The 15,361-nt window shown below is 46.4% G+C and overlaps 1 protein-coding gene across 1 annotated transcript in view; it reads left to right on the forward strand.

The window, feature by feature from the left end:
• The first annotated feature begins 3,339 nt into the window (after positions 1-3,339).
• Positions 3,340-15,361, forward strand: part of LOC135557759 (probable methyltransferase-like protein 24) — an 83,742-nt gene continuing 71,720 nt past the window's right edge. Inside the window, exon 1 of the mRNA XM_064991341.1 lies at positions 3,340-4,039. Coding sequence (XP_064847413.1) covers positions 3,701-4,039 — 339 coding nt within the window. The 5' untranslated portion in view covers positions 3,340-3,700. The remainder of the gene's footprint in view (positions 4,040-15,361) is intronic.

Genomic DNA, 15,361 nt, shown 5'->3' on the forward strand with positions numbered 1-15,361 from the left:
ACACACACACACACACACACCCATCTACACACACACACACACACACACACACACACACACACACACACACACACACACACACACACACACACACCCATCTACACACACACACACACACACCCATCTACACACACACACACACACACACACCCATCTACACACACACACACACACACACACACCCATCTACACACACACACACACACACACACCCATCTACACACACACACACACACACACACACACACACACACACACACACACACACACACACACACACACACACACACACACACCCATCTACACACACACACACACACACACCCATCTACACACACACACACACACACACCCATCTACACACACACACACACACACACACACACATCTACACACACACACACACACACACACACCCATCTACACACACACACACACACACACACACACACACACACCCATCTACACACACACACACACACACACACACACACACACACACCCATCTACACACACACACACCCTGCTACTGGTTCCAGCCCAGACACTCATTATTGGGGCAAATCTCCCCTCTCTTGCTATTTTCTCCCCTCTCATACTCACATGGGGGGTCAATTTACCATTTTCCTCTCTCTCTCAGTCCAGTTTTCTACCACACAAACACACTCACTCCATCTTCCTTTCCTTTTATTTTCTCACCGTGGCTTTCCCTGTCCTACTCCATGCACCCTTAACTTGATTTCTTCCACAAGATGACCAGGTTTTCATGAATATGTGGACAAAAAGATGGAGAGGGCTGAGATGTTCTTCTCACCTCTCCAGACCCTAGAACAGCTGAGAAATAACAAGAGGTTCTGCCTTCTTCCACCGTGAGAACCCAAACATCTGTCACACAGTCACTCACTACCCAGCTACCAAGAGCTTTCTCACCAAAAAACAGGAGTAAAGCCTCTACCTTGTGAGAGTGCCAAATGAAGCATCATTATTGTGGTGAAGTCGTTCGACACTCAATCTCTCTGAAGCACTCTATGGTTTTCATTATTGGCTTCTGCTCTGCATGGCCAACTGGAGTGGATGTCACAGAACCCAGGGTGAAGCGTAGAGTCACTATCTCCTTCATCAACTACATCTGATTCTTCCCTGTTACTTAATTAAGTCTCAAGCCGTCACACACAGCGCAGAGAGGGGAATGGAGACTGGCCTTCCTAGCTTTCCCTCAGCAAGCATGTCATTTTGCAATAGCAATCTGGTCCAGCTAGATCAGAAACATACTCCTTTTACAATTGGTCTGGTACTTGAATGAATGGGTGGTGGTAGCAGACAGTGACCGTAGGGTTGCCAGTTTGAATCCTGGGGCTGACAGAGAAATCTCTCTCTCAGTCAGTCCAGCTAGACATGCTTCACAGTGTCCCCTCATGGGGATCCCTTCTCCCCTTCCTTGTTCCCGTTCCCTCTCCTCACCCCAGTGAGCTGTATTCTGAATGTTGTACCACTGACTGACCATAGAGAGCTACCTGTTAGAGCTAATAGCTGGATGGTGTTGCTGTGAGGGTTTAATCCATCATGTCCCTGTATGGCTCTGTGCTTGTCTTCTACCATTACACACTTACATAACTGGGGTTTTCAGAGGTGGGCGGTGGGGGGGGACAACTGGAAGGATGAAGGAATGAAATATAGTTATAATTTCTCCACTTTCCACTCCTTAGATAGTATACTATGAGATGTGTTCTAATGCAGTTGGGTGTATACTGTCTGGCTGGTTGTAGGCCCACACAAACAAACTTTATACAATATACTAGTACCTATAGACATGTACTCTGCGGTAAAGCAGGTATTACGCAGGTGTGTGTCGTATGTCAATGTGAGGGTCACATTCATGGGGTGTAACGTGCAAACACACTGTGTACACACACACATGCACAAACAGATACACATAAAACTCTACCTTGACCGCCTCAGGTTAGAAGCTAGCTGGCCCTGGAAACCACTTAGAATTGGAGTGAAACAGTTCAATAAAAACAAAGCAGAAGACTTCATCTAACTTGTAATTCATTGAAAGTAATTTAATCTTTAACTAACATCCTCCATATTGACTTGGGAAAATGACCCTGTGTAATTGCCTGTGTGTTTGTGTGCTACTTCTCTCTACATACAGGTGGCAGTAGAGCCCTGTGTCTCCAGACAATCACAGCCTGTTTTCATAAATATCCTCTTCATAAAGCCTATGTAAATCCTCAATCATTCCACCCACATCTTCACTGACATAAATTAATAACGTCCCAAAAAGTCGATTGGATAAAGCTTCCCCAGCAGGCTAAAAATCCACTGTTCTTACTCTGACATAATCTACAATTTCCTACATTTCGTTGCCCTCTGAAATGTCAATAACAGAGTTAATAGATGGGAGCTGCAGTAGGGGAATTGTAATTATTTTGTTTCTGAATAAAGGAGCGATTGGGATGCTTCAGGGGGAAATCAATGAAAGAGTAGGTTTTAGATAGAGGCAGGAGGTGGTATAGAGTGTTTCAAAGTGATTTCATAGGACTTCAGTACTAATGGTTTATAGATTAATCATGTTTATAGCCCGAGTTTTCAGATTGCAGCGAGCAGAAAGAGAGAGAGACAGAGAGAGATTGAGTGAGAGAGAAAGAGAAAAAAAGAGAGAATGAGGAAGAGGGACAGAGAATGAGAAATAGAGAGAAAGGGAGAGAGAGAGAGAGAGAGTGCGAGAGAGAGCGAAAGCACAAGAAATAGAGAGAGAAAGAGAGAGATGGAGAAAGACAGAGAGAGAACGAGAGAGAGAGAGCTAAGGTAGATGAAGAACACTCACTCAGACCTTCATTTCAAACACTGAAACACTTTCTTCTGGACCTCTGTATCCCTCTCTTCTCCATTCTTCATGTTTGCTTTCTTTTCTCTCTCTCCTCTCTTTCTGTGATAGACTGCACAAACACACAGGTCATACAGTGCTTCATTCTCCAAGACTGCACTTCCCTGTCTCCTTGTCCCTCTCTCTCTCTCTCTCTCTCTCTCACCTTCTCACCTTCCTTCTCTCTCTTTGTCTCTCTGTCTCTCTCCTTCCATCTCTTTATGATCTCTTGTATGAAACAGTGTCTGTAGAGAGAGAATGCGAGGCCTTGGTGACAGCTAGCTGTGGATGTGTTGGCCCTGCCCGGTGTAGAGTTACACAGTAACCCAAGACACAGGGGAACGGAGCGAGGGAGAGAGGGAGGGGTCAGACGGAGTGAGAGGGGTGTGTGTGAGAAAGGGGTGTGAGGGCTAGGACAGGGAGGGGAGAAGTTCCAAAACTTTTCATAGAGAGCGGCACACTCTATTCCACCGAGTCAATGTGCAGAGGTTCACACACACTGACACATACAGAGAGAGAGAGAGAGACACACACACACACATACTAAATCACACATGCACACACACACTCACTCACACTGACGTAGTTGTTTTGTGATGAACAGGTGTCCTCCTGTCTCACAAACCTTCTGTAATGCTCATACTTATCTTGATTCAACTGTGGACTTAGGAGGAAAGGAAGGAGAGAAGGAAGACAAGAGAGAGACACACCACTCAAAGGATCAGGAGAAGAAGAATGGGATAGAGAAAGAGAGCGAGATCAGCAATCTCACTGTTCAGGAGGCGAGAAAGAGAGAAACAGGGAAAAGTGAGATAGACAGTGTATCCAGGCATGTGGAGAGACAGACTGACTAGAGGACTGGCTCTGCGCCTGTGTCTTCTCCTCACCGCTCTCTGTGTCTGTCTACATGTTTACCTGGAACTGGGGGAAAGGAGGGGGGCACCTTCGCCCCTCACCTTGGGACGTCCCACACAGACCAGCCAGGTGCTACTGGACAGCGGGGAAAGGAAACAGGGGGCCGCAGACCCCACGGAGAGTCGGGTTGGGGACAGAGCTGTGAAGAGAAGGGTGTCCTACGTACGCACGCCGAAGAAGGACTCTGTAGCAGGGAAGACAGTGGGTGGGGAGGACCCCTCCACATGCTGCCCACCTCTACGCCCGAACAGAAAGGTGAGTGAGAGCGATTACCTGCCGTAGGGTGAAGTGACCACTAAGCACTTATCTGATCAGAAGTCAGCATCTGCTGTTGAATTGTTCACATTTGTGGAACTGTATAAGTATTATCGGATCCGAGAGCAGAGCTTAGTGGATGATACCCACCTGGAGCAGTGAGTCACTGAGGGAGAGTTGATAAGGGGACGATAAGGAGCGCTCGTTCACTCACTGTTGGCACAAAGCTGCTTAATCCTTTGAGGCTGACAGACAGAAGAGGAGAAGGGCAGTGGGATCAACAGAGGAATGGAGTGCAGTGTCTAAGAGCTGTAGGCTGAAGGCGAGAGAGATGAGTGGCAGAGGGACTGACGTTCCTTAGGTTACAGAGAGGGAAAGGACTCCTGTGTGGTCGAGCTGAGCTGTTTTACTGTACTAAAGACAACAGACACACCACTCAGGGGAAATGCTTTATCTGATAGACTCTGAGAAAGATACTCTCAAACTGAAAGACTCTTACGCGGAAACTTCTGACTCTGCAGAAAAACCTGAGATCACTGAAATGTGCATTGAGTGAAATAACCAGCATTAGTTGGTTAAATAGTTGATATGCTATTTAGATGTCTTCTTCGCTCTCCTGTCTTCTTCTCTCTCCTGTCTCAGTCTCTCTCCTGTCTCAGTCTCTCTCCTGTCTTCTTCTCTCTCCTGTCTCAGTCTCTCTCCTGTCTCAGTCTCTCTCATGTCTTCTTCTCTCTCCTGTCTTCTTCTCTATCCTGTCTCAGTCTCTCTCCTGTCTTCTTCTCTCACCTGTATCAGTCTCTATCCTGTCTCAGTCTCTCTCCTGTATCAGTCTCTATCCTGTCTCAGTCTGTCTCTTGTCTTCTTCTCTCTCCTGTATCAGTCTCTATCCTGTCTCAGTCTGTCTCTTGTCTTCTTCTCTCTCCTGTCTCATTCTCTCTCCTGTCTCAGTCTGTCTCTTGTCTTCTTCTCTCTCCTGTCTCAGTCTCTCTCCTGTCTCAGTCTGTCTCCTGTCTCAGTCTCTCTCCTGTCTTCTTCTCTCTCCTGTCTCAGTCTCTCTCCTGTCTCAGTCTCTCTCATGTCTTCTTCTCTCTCCTGTCTTCTTCTCTATCCTGTCTCAGTCTCTCTCCTGTCTTCTTCTCTCACCTGTATCAGTCTCTATCCTGTCTCAGTCTCTCTCCTGTATCAGTCTCTATCCTGTATCAGTCTCTATCCTGTCTCAGTCTGTCTCTTGTCTTCTTCTCTCTCCTGTCTCAGTCTCTCTCCTGTCTTCTTCTCTCTCCTGTCTCAGTCTCTCTCCTGTCTTCTTCTCTCTCCTGTCTCAGTCTCTCTCCTGTCTCAGTCTCTCTCATGTCTTCTTCTCTCTCCTGTCTTCTTCTCTATCCTGTCTCAGTCTCTCTCCTGTCTTCTTCTCTCACCTGTATCAGTCTCTATCCTGTCTCAGTCTCTCTCCTGTATCAGTCTCTATCCTGTCTCAGTCTCTCTCCTGTCTCAGTCTCTCTCCTGTCTTCTTCTCTCTCCTGTCTCAGTCTTTCTCTTGTCTCAGTCTCTCTCCTGTCTTATTCTCTATCCTGTCTCAGTCTCTCTCCTGTCTTCTTCTCTCTCCTGTCTAGGGTCTTTCTCCTGTCTTCTTCTCTCTCCTCTCTTCTTCTCTGTCCTGTCTTAGTCTCTCTCCTGTCTTCTTCCCTCTCCTGTCTTCTTCTCTCTCCTGTCTTCCCTCTCCTGTCTTCTTCTCTCTCCTGTCTTCTCTCTCCTGTCTTCTTCTCTCTCCTGTCTTAGTCTCTCTCCTGTCTTCTTCTCTCTCCTGTCTCAGTCTCTCTCCTGTCTTCTTCTCTCTCCTATCTTCTTCTCTCTCCTGTCTTAGTCTCTCTCCTCAGGGAGCCATGCTGCTCAATAGCTACCACCTCTCTCATCTCTGTATCTTTAAAGAGCGACAAAACTCCAATCACCCCAGCATGTCTCAACCGAGGCTTCTTGGAAATCACTGCAGGCTAGTTATGCCACATCACCCCCGCCCTGAGCACCAAGAGCTAGTTGGCTCCTGGTGTGACATCAATAATAGATAGCACCATATGTTGCCTGGTGCTCTCTGGTTTTTAACACACATTTGTCACATACGCTGTCCTAGAGCAGTGTTTCCTATCTCCAGTCCTCCAACAGTCCCAACAGTGTTTCCTATCTCCAGTCCTCCAACAGTCCCAACAGTGTTTCCTATCTCCAGTCCTCCAACAGTCCCAACAGTGTTTCCTATCTCCAGTCCTCCAACAGTCCCAACAGTGTTTCCTATCCCCAGTCCTCCAACAGTCCCAACAGTGTTTCCTATCTCCAGTCCTCCAACAGTCCCAACAGTGTTTCCTATCTCCAGTCCTCCAACAGTCCCAACAGTGTTTCCTATCCCCAGTCCTCCAACAGTCCCAACAGTGTTTCCTATCTCCAGTCCTCCAACAGTCCCAACAGTGTTTCCTATCTCCAGTCCTCCAACAGTCCCAACAGTGTTTCCTATCTCCAGTCCTCCAACAGTCCCAACAGTGTTTCCTATCTCCAGTCCTCCAACAGTCCCAACAGTGTTTCCTATCCCCAGTCCTCCAACAGTCCCAACAGTGTTTCCTATCTCCAGTCCTCCAACAGTCCCAACAGTGTTTCCTATCTCCAGTCCTCCAACAGTCCCAACAGTGTTTCCTATCCCCAGTCCTCCAACAGTCCCAACAGTGTTTCCTATCTCCAGTCCTCCAACAGTCCCAACAGTGTTTCCTATCCCCAGTCCTCCAACAGTCCCAACAGTGTTTCCTATCCCCAGTCCTCCAACAGTCCCAACAGTGTTTCCTATCTCCAGTCCTCCAACAGTCCCAACAGTGTTTCCTATCTCCAGTCCTCCAACAGTCCCAACAGTGTTTCCTATCTCCAGTCCTCCAACAGTCCCAACAGTGTTTCCTATCCCCAGTCCTCCAACAGTCCCAACAGTGTTTCCTATCTCCAGTCCTCCAACAGTCCCAACAGTGTTTCCTATCCCCAGTCCTCCAACAGTCCCAATAGTGTTTCCTATCCCCAGTCCTCCAACAGTCCCAATAGTGTTTCCTATCTCCAGTCCTCCAACAGTCCCAACAGTGTTTCCTATCTCCAGTCCTCCAACAGTCCCAACAGTGTTTCCTATCCCCAGTCCTCCAACAGTCCCAACAGTGTTTCCTATCTCCAGTCCTCCAACAGTCCCAACAGTGTTTCCTATCTCCAGACCTCCAACAGTCCCAACAGTGTTTCCTATCTCCAGTCCTCCAACAGTCCCAACAGTGTTTCCTATCCCCAGTCCTCCAACAGTCCCAACAGTGTTTCCTATCTCCAGTCCTCCAACAGTCCCAACAGTGTTTCCTATCCCCAGTCCTCCAACAGTCCCAACAGTGTTTCCTATCTCCAGTCCTCCAACAGTCCCAACAGTGTTTCCTATCTCCAGTCCTCCAACAGTCCCAACAGTGTTTCCTATCTCCAGTCCTCCAACAGTCCCAACAGTGTTTCCTATCTCCAGTCCTCCAACAGTCCCAACAGTGTTTCCTATCCCCAGTCCTCCAACAGTCCCAACAGTGTTTCCTATCCCCAGTCCTCCAACAGTCCCAACAGTGTTTCCTATCTCCAGTCCTCCAACAGTCCCAACAGTGTTTCCTATCTCCAGTCCTCCAACAGTCCCAACAGTGTTTCCTATCCCCAGTCCTCCAACAGTCCCAACAGTGTTTCCTATCCCCAGTCCTCCAACAGTCCCAACAGTGTTTCCTATCTCCAGTCCTCCAACAGTCCCAACAGTGTTTCCTATCTCCAGTCCTCCAACAGTCCCAACAGTGTTTCCTATCCCCAGTCCTCCAACAGTCCCAACAGTGTTTCCTATCCCCAGTCCTCCAACAGTCCCAACAGTGTTTCCTATCTCCAGTCCTCCAACAGTCCCAACAGTGTTTCCTATCTCCAGTCCTCCAACAGTCCCAACAGTGTTTCCTATCTCCAGTCCTCCAACAGTCCCAACAGTGTTTCCTATCTCCAGTCCTCCAACAGTCCCAATAGTGTTTCCTATCTCCAGTCCTCCAACAGTCCCAATAGTGTTTCCTATCTCCAGTCCTCCAACAGTCCCAACAGTGTTTCCTATCTCCAGTCCTCCAACAGTCCCAACAGTGTTTCCTATCTCCAGTCCTCCAACAGTCCCAACAGTGTTTCCTATCCCCAGTCCTCCAACAGTCCCAACAGTGTTTCCTATCTCCAGTCCTCCAACAGTCCCAACAGTGTTTCCTATCTCCAGTCCTCCAACAGTCCCAACAGTGTTTCCTATCTCCAGTCCTCCAACAGTCCCAACAGTGTTTCCTATCTCCAGTCCTCCCAACATAACATATTTTTGTTGTAGCCCCGGACAAACTCCCCTGATTCAATTGAGGGCCTGATTAGTTGACAAGTTGAATCAGGTGTGCTTGTAGGGAACTACAACAAAAATGGGTACTGTTTGGGGTACTGAAGGACTGGAGTTGGGAAACACTGAACTAGACATCGGATGAACCTCTACAGTCCTCCCTATTTTGTCTGACAAATCCACCCCCATTGTACTGTTGATTATGCTTTATTCTTGTGAGGACTGGAGTTGGGAAACATTGTTTGGGCTACTGGAGGACTGGAGTTGGGAAACATTGTTTGGGCTACTGGAGGACTGGAGTTGGGAAACACTGCTGGGGGTGCTGAAGGACTGGAGTTTGGAAACACTGCTGGGGGTGCTGAAGGACTGGAGTTGGGAAACACTGCTGGGGGTGCTGAAGGACTGGAGTTGGGAAACACTGCTGGGGGTACTGGAGGACTGGACTTGGGAAACACTGCTGGGGGTGCTGAAGGACTGGACTTGGGAAACAATGCCTTAGAGGAGCAGAATATATTTTGTCATGTGTTCTCTCTATACCTCCCTTACTTCCTCTTACATTGGCATGTGTTTATCTTTCTCTCAAAGTCTTTCCATCGCTTTACCTCTCCCCCACTCTCTCCCCTCTCTATCTCTCTCTCCCCTCTCTCTCCCCTCTCTATCTCTCTCTCTCCCCTCCCGTCTCTATCTCTCTCTCTCCCCCTCTCTCTCCCCTCTCTCTCTCCCCCTCTCTCTCCCCCTCTCTCTCCCTTCTCTCTCTCCCCTCTCTCTATCTCTCTCTCTCCCCCTCTCTCCCCTCTCTCTCCCCTCTCTCTATCTCTCTCATCCCTCTCTCTATCTCTCTCTCTCTCCTCTCTCTCTCTCTCTCTCTCTCTCTCTCTCTCTCTCTCTCTCCCTCTCTCTCTCCCCTCTCTCTCCCCCCTCTCTCTCTCTCTCCCCTCTCTCTCTCTATCTCTCTCTCTCCCCCCTCTCTCTCCCCCTCTCTCTCCCCTCTCTCTCTCCCCTCTCTCTATCTCTCTCTCATGGAGACATGTTCTCACATAACAGATGAACGACATGGGTTTGGAAGGCAGACGAAGGCTCAGTGTTTCTGACAGAGATGTTGAGGATGAAGAGCCAAATGGGAAACAGATGACCTTCATGAGCAGTGAGAAGCACACAGGAACGCTCTGTGTTGTCGTGGCACACTTCACTCTTATCAGTATACACTTCTAAAAGGGATAAGGAGTTTGAAGCAGTGTGAAGTGTTTTACCGAAAGCTGTATAGAGAAAAACACATAGCAGATCATAGCATGTGTGTCCAATGTAATGACAATCCATGAACCATGCCTGTTCTGTCTGTTTGACATATGACGTACTGCTGAATGGATTGGAACATTGGCGCCTCCAATTTAATGAGCCCACAGGTTCTTATAGTGGTCTATAAATGTGTGTGTGTGTGTGTGTGTGTTTAAGTGTGTGGAGTAGACAGGACAGCCTGAGGGTTTGTTTGAGGTTTGTTTGGATAATTAACAAACCAAAGGAGATCTATCTCTCAGCTGTCAAGTCTCCTGCTAGTGCAAACACCCCGTCTTTTATTTAATAATTTACCTTTTCAAGTCTTCTTTTATTTCTTCTGCTTGACTTTTTCATTTCTAAGTAAAGGGATGGAAGTATGGAGGGGGTGGAGGAGGAGGCATTATCACAAATGATAGAGAAACAGAATGCATTAAACCACTTAGAAACATCAACTTCGACAAGACAAACAGCACCTAAGAGACAGAGATGGGGACTGGGACGGGGGGAGGCATGAGAACCAGTGATCTCTTGAGATAAGCAGGCCGTAGTCCCAACACTGGATTAGAATAGGCTAGGGTTAAGACTAGAGTTATAACCCTACACACACAGGTACACACACATACACACACACACACACACACACACACACACACACACACAAACATGTAGACAACACACACACACACACACAAACATGTAGACAAACACACACACACATGTACACACACACACATGTACACACACACACACACACACACACACACACACACACACACACACACACACACACACACACACACACACACACACACACACACACACAGACACACACAAACATGTACACAACCACACATGTAGACACACACACATGTACACACACACACAAACACACACACACACAAAAACATGTAGACAAACACACATGTAGACACACACATGTACACACACACACATGTACACACACACACACACACACACACACATGCACACATACACACACAAGCATGTAGACATACACATATGTACACACACACACATGTACACACACACACACACACACACGCACACAGACACACACACACACACAAACAATATCCTCCATTAATCTCTCCATCACACTCCCTAGTTCTCTCTCTATTTCCCTCTCCCTCAGTCTCTCTATCTCTTCTCTCAGAGGACATCGAGTGAGTTATCTATGAGCCACGGTGCTTATCTGAGGAATTCTGCACCACAGCCACAGATCACTCATCACTGATGGACCAGCTGTCCCTAATCCGGCTCACAGACTCAGCAGAAAAAACCACACTGGGGTGTATAACAAAACAACACCCTGCAATACACTCACCCTTATCATGAGCAACTGAGTTGGTCATATACTGTTCGTGTACACATACCAACTCATAAAATACATGTGTCGCCACATAGCACAGCACAACATAGAGCTTTCACACAGAACGTCTGAGTTCGCTGATACGTTCACGATCCTGTCTTCTGGCGTGTACTTTTCCTTCAGCTTGCCTCGTTTTTAGTTTTTATTTAACCTTTCTTTAACTAGGCAAGTCAGTTAAGAACAAATTCTTATTTACAATGACAGCCTAGCATGCATTGGTCATAAAAAAGAATCACAAATGTTGTCCCACATCAAAGCCTTTTCCTGCAGTAAAATAACCCAGTGGCCTCATGGGTTGAATGCTATTAATTATATTCTTAATTTCATAATAAATAACCATCATTTTTATGGAGTATATTTCAACTCTATATCTTCAACTCTTTTTTTGCCCATAACCATGTGTTTGAGGTGTATACTTGAGTTTCAAAGTAGATTTATTTAAGACTTCCAAGAACCAATCCCTGATGTGACCCTGATTTAGCCCACTGCAGTCATTGGTACATTCACTCTAGCAGTTTGCCTCGTCAGCCAGAATGGCCTGAATTTCAATTAGACAACCCTTTATTTAAATGAGTGGAAAGAGAGAAATAAACACCTATTTCAATTAAGCTTTTCTGTTCACCCAGAGAGCGATGACTTTTGTTGAAATTAGCATCAACATGACTCTGAATGAACGCTGCCCTCACTCAATAACAATCCACTTGGTCTGGTTCATTGCCCAGCGAAGCCTCCATTTGTGAGCTTAGTCACTGAATTTAACGAAACTCACGAACAGCAAGTGGGGTACAAATGGGTTTGGCAAAGAAACTAAAGTGACCCTGGTTCTCTTAGCAGTCCAGAAATGGGGGGAGAGGAGGACAGAGAGAGAGAGAAAGAGAGAAAGAGAGAGAGAAAGAAAGAAAGAGAAGTAGACTTTTTAATCCCATAGGTGTGACTGAGTTTCTCAGACAGCTTTAAACCCAGAGCTGAGGGAGCCAGGGACAAGGGAGTCACAGCATGTCTGTTCTCCCCTCCCTGGAGCTGAGGCTGGAGCTGCAGCTGGAATACCCCATAGAGTCACAGACACACTACCGTGACTGGCTTTACCAGTTGTTACTAAATTCATTTGACCTGTATGAAGTCAACATATTATACTGAACAAAAATACAGTGGAGAGAACAAGTATTTCATACACTGCCAATTTTGCAGGTTTTTGCTACTTACAAAGCATGTAGAGGTCTGTAATTTTTATCATAGGTACACTTCAACTGTGAGAGACGGAATCTAAAACAAAAACCCAGAAAATCACATTGTATGATTTTTAAGAAATTAATTTGCATTTTATTGCATGACATAAGTATTTGATAAATCAGAAAAGCAGAACTTAATATTTGGTACAGAAACCTTTGTTTGCAATTACAGAGATCATACGTTTCCTGTCGTTCTTGACCAGGGCAATACAAACTTTCAGCTCCCTCCAAAGATTTTCTATTGGGTTCAGGTCTGGCGACTGGCTAGACCACTCCAGGACCTTGAGATGCTTCTTACGGAGTCACTCCTTAGTTGCCCTGGCTGTGTGTTTCGGGTTGTTGTCATGCTGGAAGACCCAGCCACGACCCATCTTAAATGCTCTTACTGAGGGAAGGAGGTTGTTGGCCAAGATCTCGCGATACATGGCCCCATCCATCCTCCCCTCAATACGATGCAGTCGTCCTGTCCCCTTTGCAGAAAAGCATCCCCAAAGAATGATGTTTCCATCTCCATGCTTCATGGTTGGGATGGTGTTCTTGGGGTTGTACTCATCCTTCTTCTTCCTCCAAATATGGAGAGTGGAGTTTAGACCAAAAAGCTCTATTTTTGTCTCATCAGAGCACATGACCTTCTCCCATTCCTCCTCTGGATCATCCAGATGGTCACTGGCAAACTTCAGATGGGCCTGGACATGCGCTGGCTTGAGCAGGGGGACCTTGCGTGCGCTGCAGGATTTTAATCCATGACGGCGTAGTGTGTTACTAATGGTTTTCTTTGAGACTGTGGTCCCAGCTCTCTTCAGGTCATTGACCAGGTCCTGCCGTGTAGTTCTGGGCTGATCCCTCACCTTCCTCATGATCATTGATGCCCCACGAGGTGAGATCTTGCATGGAGCCCCAGACCGAGGGTGATTGACCGTCATCTTGAACTTCTTCCATTTTCTAATAATTGCGCCAACAGTTGTTGCCTTCTCACCAAGCTGCTTGCCTATTGTCCTGTAGCCCATCCCAGCCTTGTGCAGGGCTACAATTTTATCCCTGATGTCCTTACACCCTCTCTAGTCTTGGCCATTGTGGAGAGGTTGGAGTCTGTTTGATTGAGTGTGTGGACAGGTGTCTTTTATACAGGTAACGAGTTCAAACAGGTGCAGTTAATACAGGTAATGAGTGGAGAACAGGAGGGCTTCTTAAAGAAAAAGTAACAAGTCTGTGAGAGCAGGAATTCTTACTGGTTGGTAGGTGATCAAATACTTATGTCATGCAATAAAATGCAAATGAATTACTTAAAAATCATACAATGTGATTTTCTGGATTTTTGTTTTAGATTCCGTCTCTCACAGTTGAAGTGTACCTATGATAAAAATTACAGACCTCTACATGCTTTGTAAGTAGGAAAACCTGCAAAATCGGCAGTGTATCAAATACTTGTTCTCTCCACTGTATATATGCAACATGTAAAGTGTTGGTCCCATGTTTCATGAGCTAAAATCCAAAATCCCAGAAATGTTCCATATGCACAAAAAGCTTATTTCTTTCAAATTTTGTGCACAAATTTGTTTAGAATCCCTGTTAGTGAGCATTTCTCCTTTGTCAAGATAATCCATCCACCTGACAGGTGTGGCATATCAAGAAGCTAATTAAACAGCATAATCATTACACAGGTGCACCTTGTGCTGGGACAATAAAAGGCCACTCTAACATGTGCAGTTTTGTCACGTAACACAATGCCACAGATGTCTCAAGTTTTGAGGGAGTGTGCAATTGAAATGCTGACTGCAGGAATGTCCACCAGAGCTGTTGCCAGAGAATGGAATGTTAATTTCTCTACCATAAGTTGCGTCCAACTTCGTTTTATAGAATTTGGCAGTACGCCCAACCGGCCTCACAACTGCAGACCACGTGTAACCAGGCCCCCTCAGAACCTCTACATCTGGCTTCTTCACCTGCGGGATCGTGGGGGGAGGGGGGATTCTGTCTGTAATAATGCCCTTTTGTGGGGAAGAACTCAATCTGATTGGCTGAGCCTGGCTCCCCAGTTGGTGGGCCTGACTGCCAAGTGGGTGGGCCTATGTCCTCCAAGGCCCATGGCTGCTCCCCTGCCCAGTCATGTGAAATGTATTATTATTTATTTCAATTGACTGATTTCCTTATATAAACTGTAACTCAGTAAAATATTTTAAATTGTTGCATGTTGCGTTTATATTTTTGTTCAGCATAGATAGAGAGTGAAATAAATGATAGGATGGAGGTTGATTTGGTAGCATATGGATTGCTGTAATGCAAAAGATAGTTAAGAATTTCCATAACATAACATCATGTGAGCAAATGGATTCCAGATGGACTTTTGAATAGAGGGCTATTCTATTAACGATGTCATCTCCAAAGTATTTTGCTCCAACCCATGTAATAGACTATGAAGAGGTTGATTATTGAACCAAATTCACTGTCTGTTGTACAGTGACTCTTATCAGACAAAGGCTCCCACTAAATGTCTAAAACTGCCACGTCCTGAAGGTTGGGGTTAGGGTTGGGGTTAGGGTTGGGGTTAGGGATGAGGTTAGGGATGAGGGCAGCTCTCACAATGGTCCCACTCAGACATGCTCATTTTGTTTGGGACATTCCATTTAGTTCTCAACCTCCTACAGAGAAAACTGAGGTGAATGGGCGCCATTGACCTACGAAAAGGCTAGCTGCCCCCCCGGCCAACCAACCCCAACCCCCAGCTACCTCCTCCACAGTGAACTGTGGGCCTTAAGTCCTCCACACACACAGGAAGGCACACCAGGTCACCAAAGGTAATCTTTTACAGCTGAAACATCACGCTACACTCTCAGAAAGAAAGGTGCTATCTAGAGTCTGAAATGGTTTTTCTGCTGTCCCCATAGGAGAACCATTTGAATAACCATTTGAATAACCATTTTTGATTCCAAGTAAAACCCTTTTGGGTTCCATGTAGAATCCTTTCCACAGATGGTTCCACTTGGAACCCGAAAGGGTTCTACCTGGAACCAAAAAGAGTTCTCTTATGAGGACGGCCAAAGGGACTTAGTGAC

This window comes from Oncorhynchus masou, chromosome 16 (assembly GCF_036934945.1).
Source record: "Oncorhynchus masou masou isolate Uvic2021 chromosome 16, UVic_Omas_1.1, whole genome shotgun sequence".
NCBI classification, from domain to species: domain Eukaryota; kingdom Metazoa; phylum Chordata; class Actinopteri; order Salmoniformes; family Salmonidae; genus Oncorhynchus; species Oncorhynchus masou.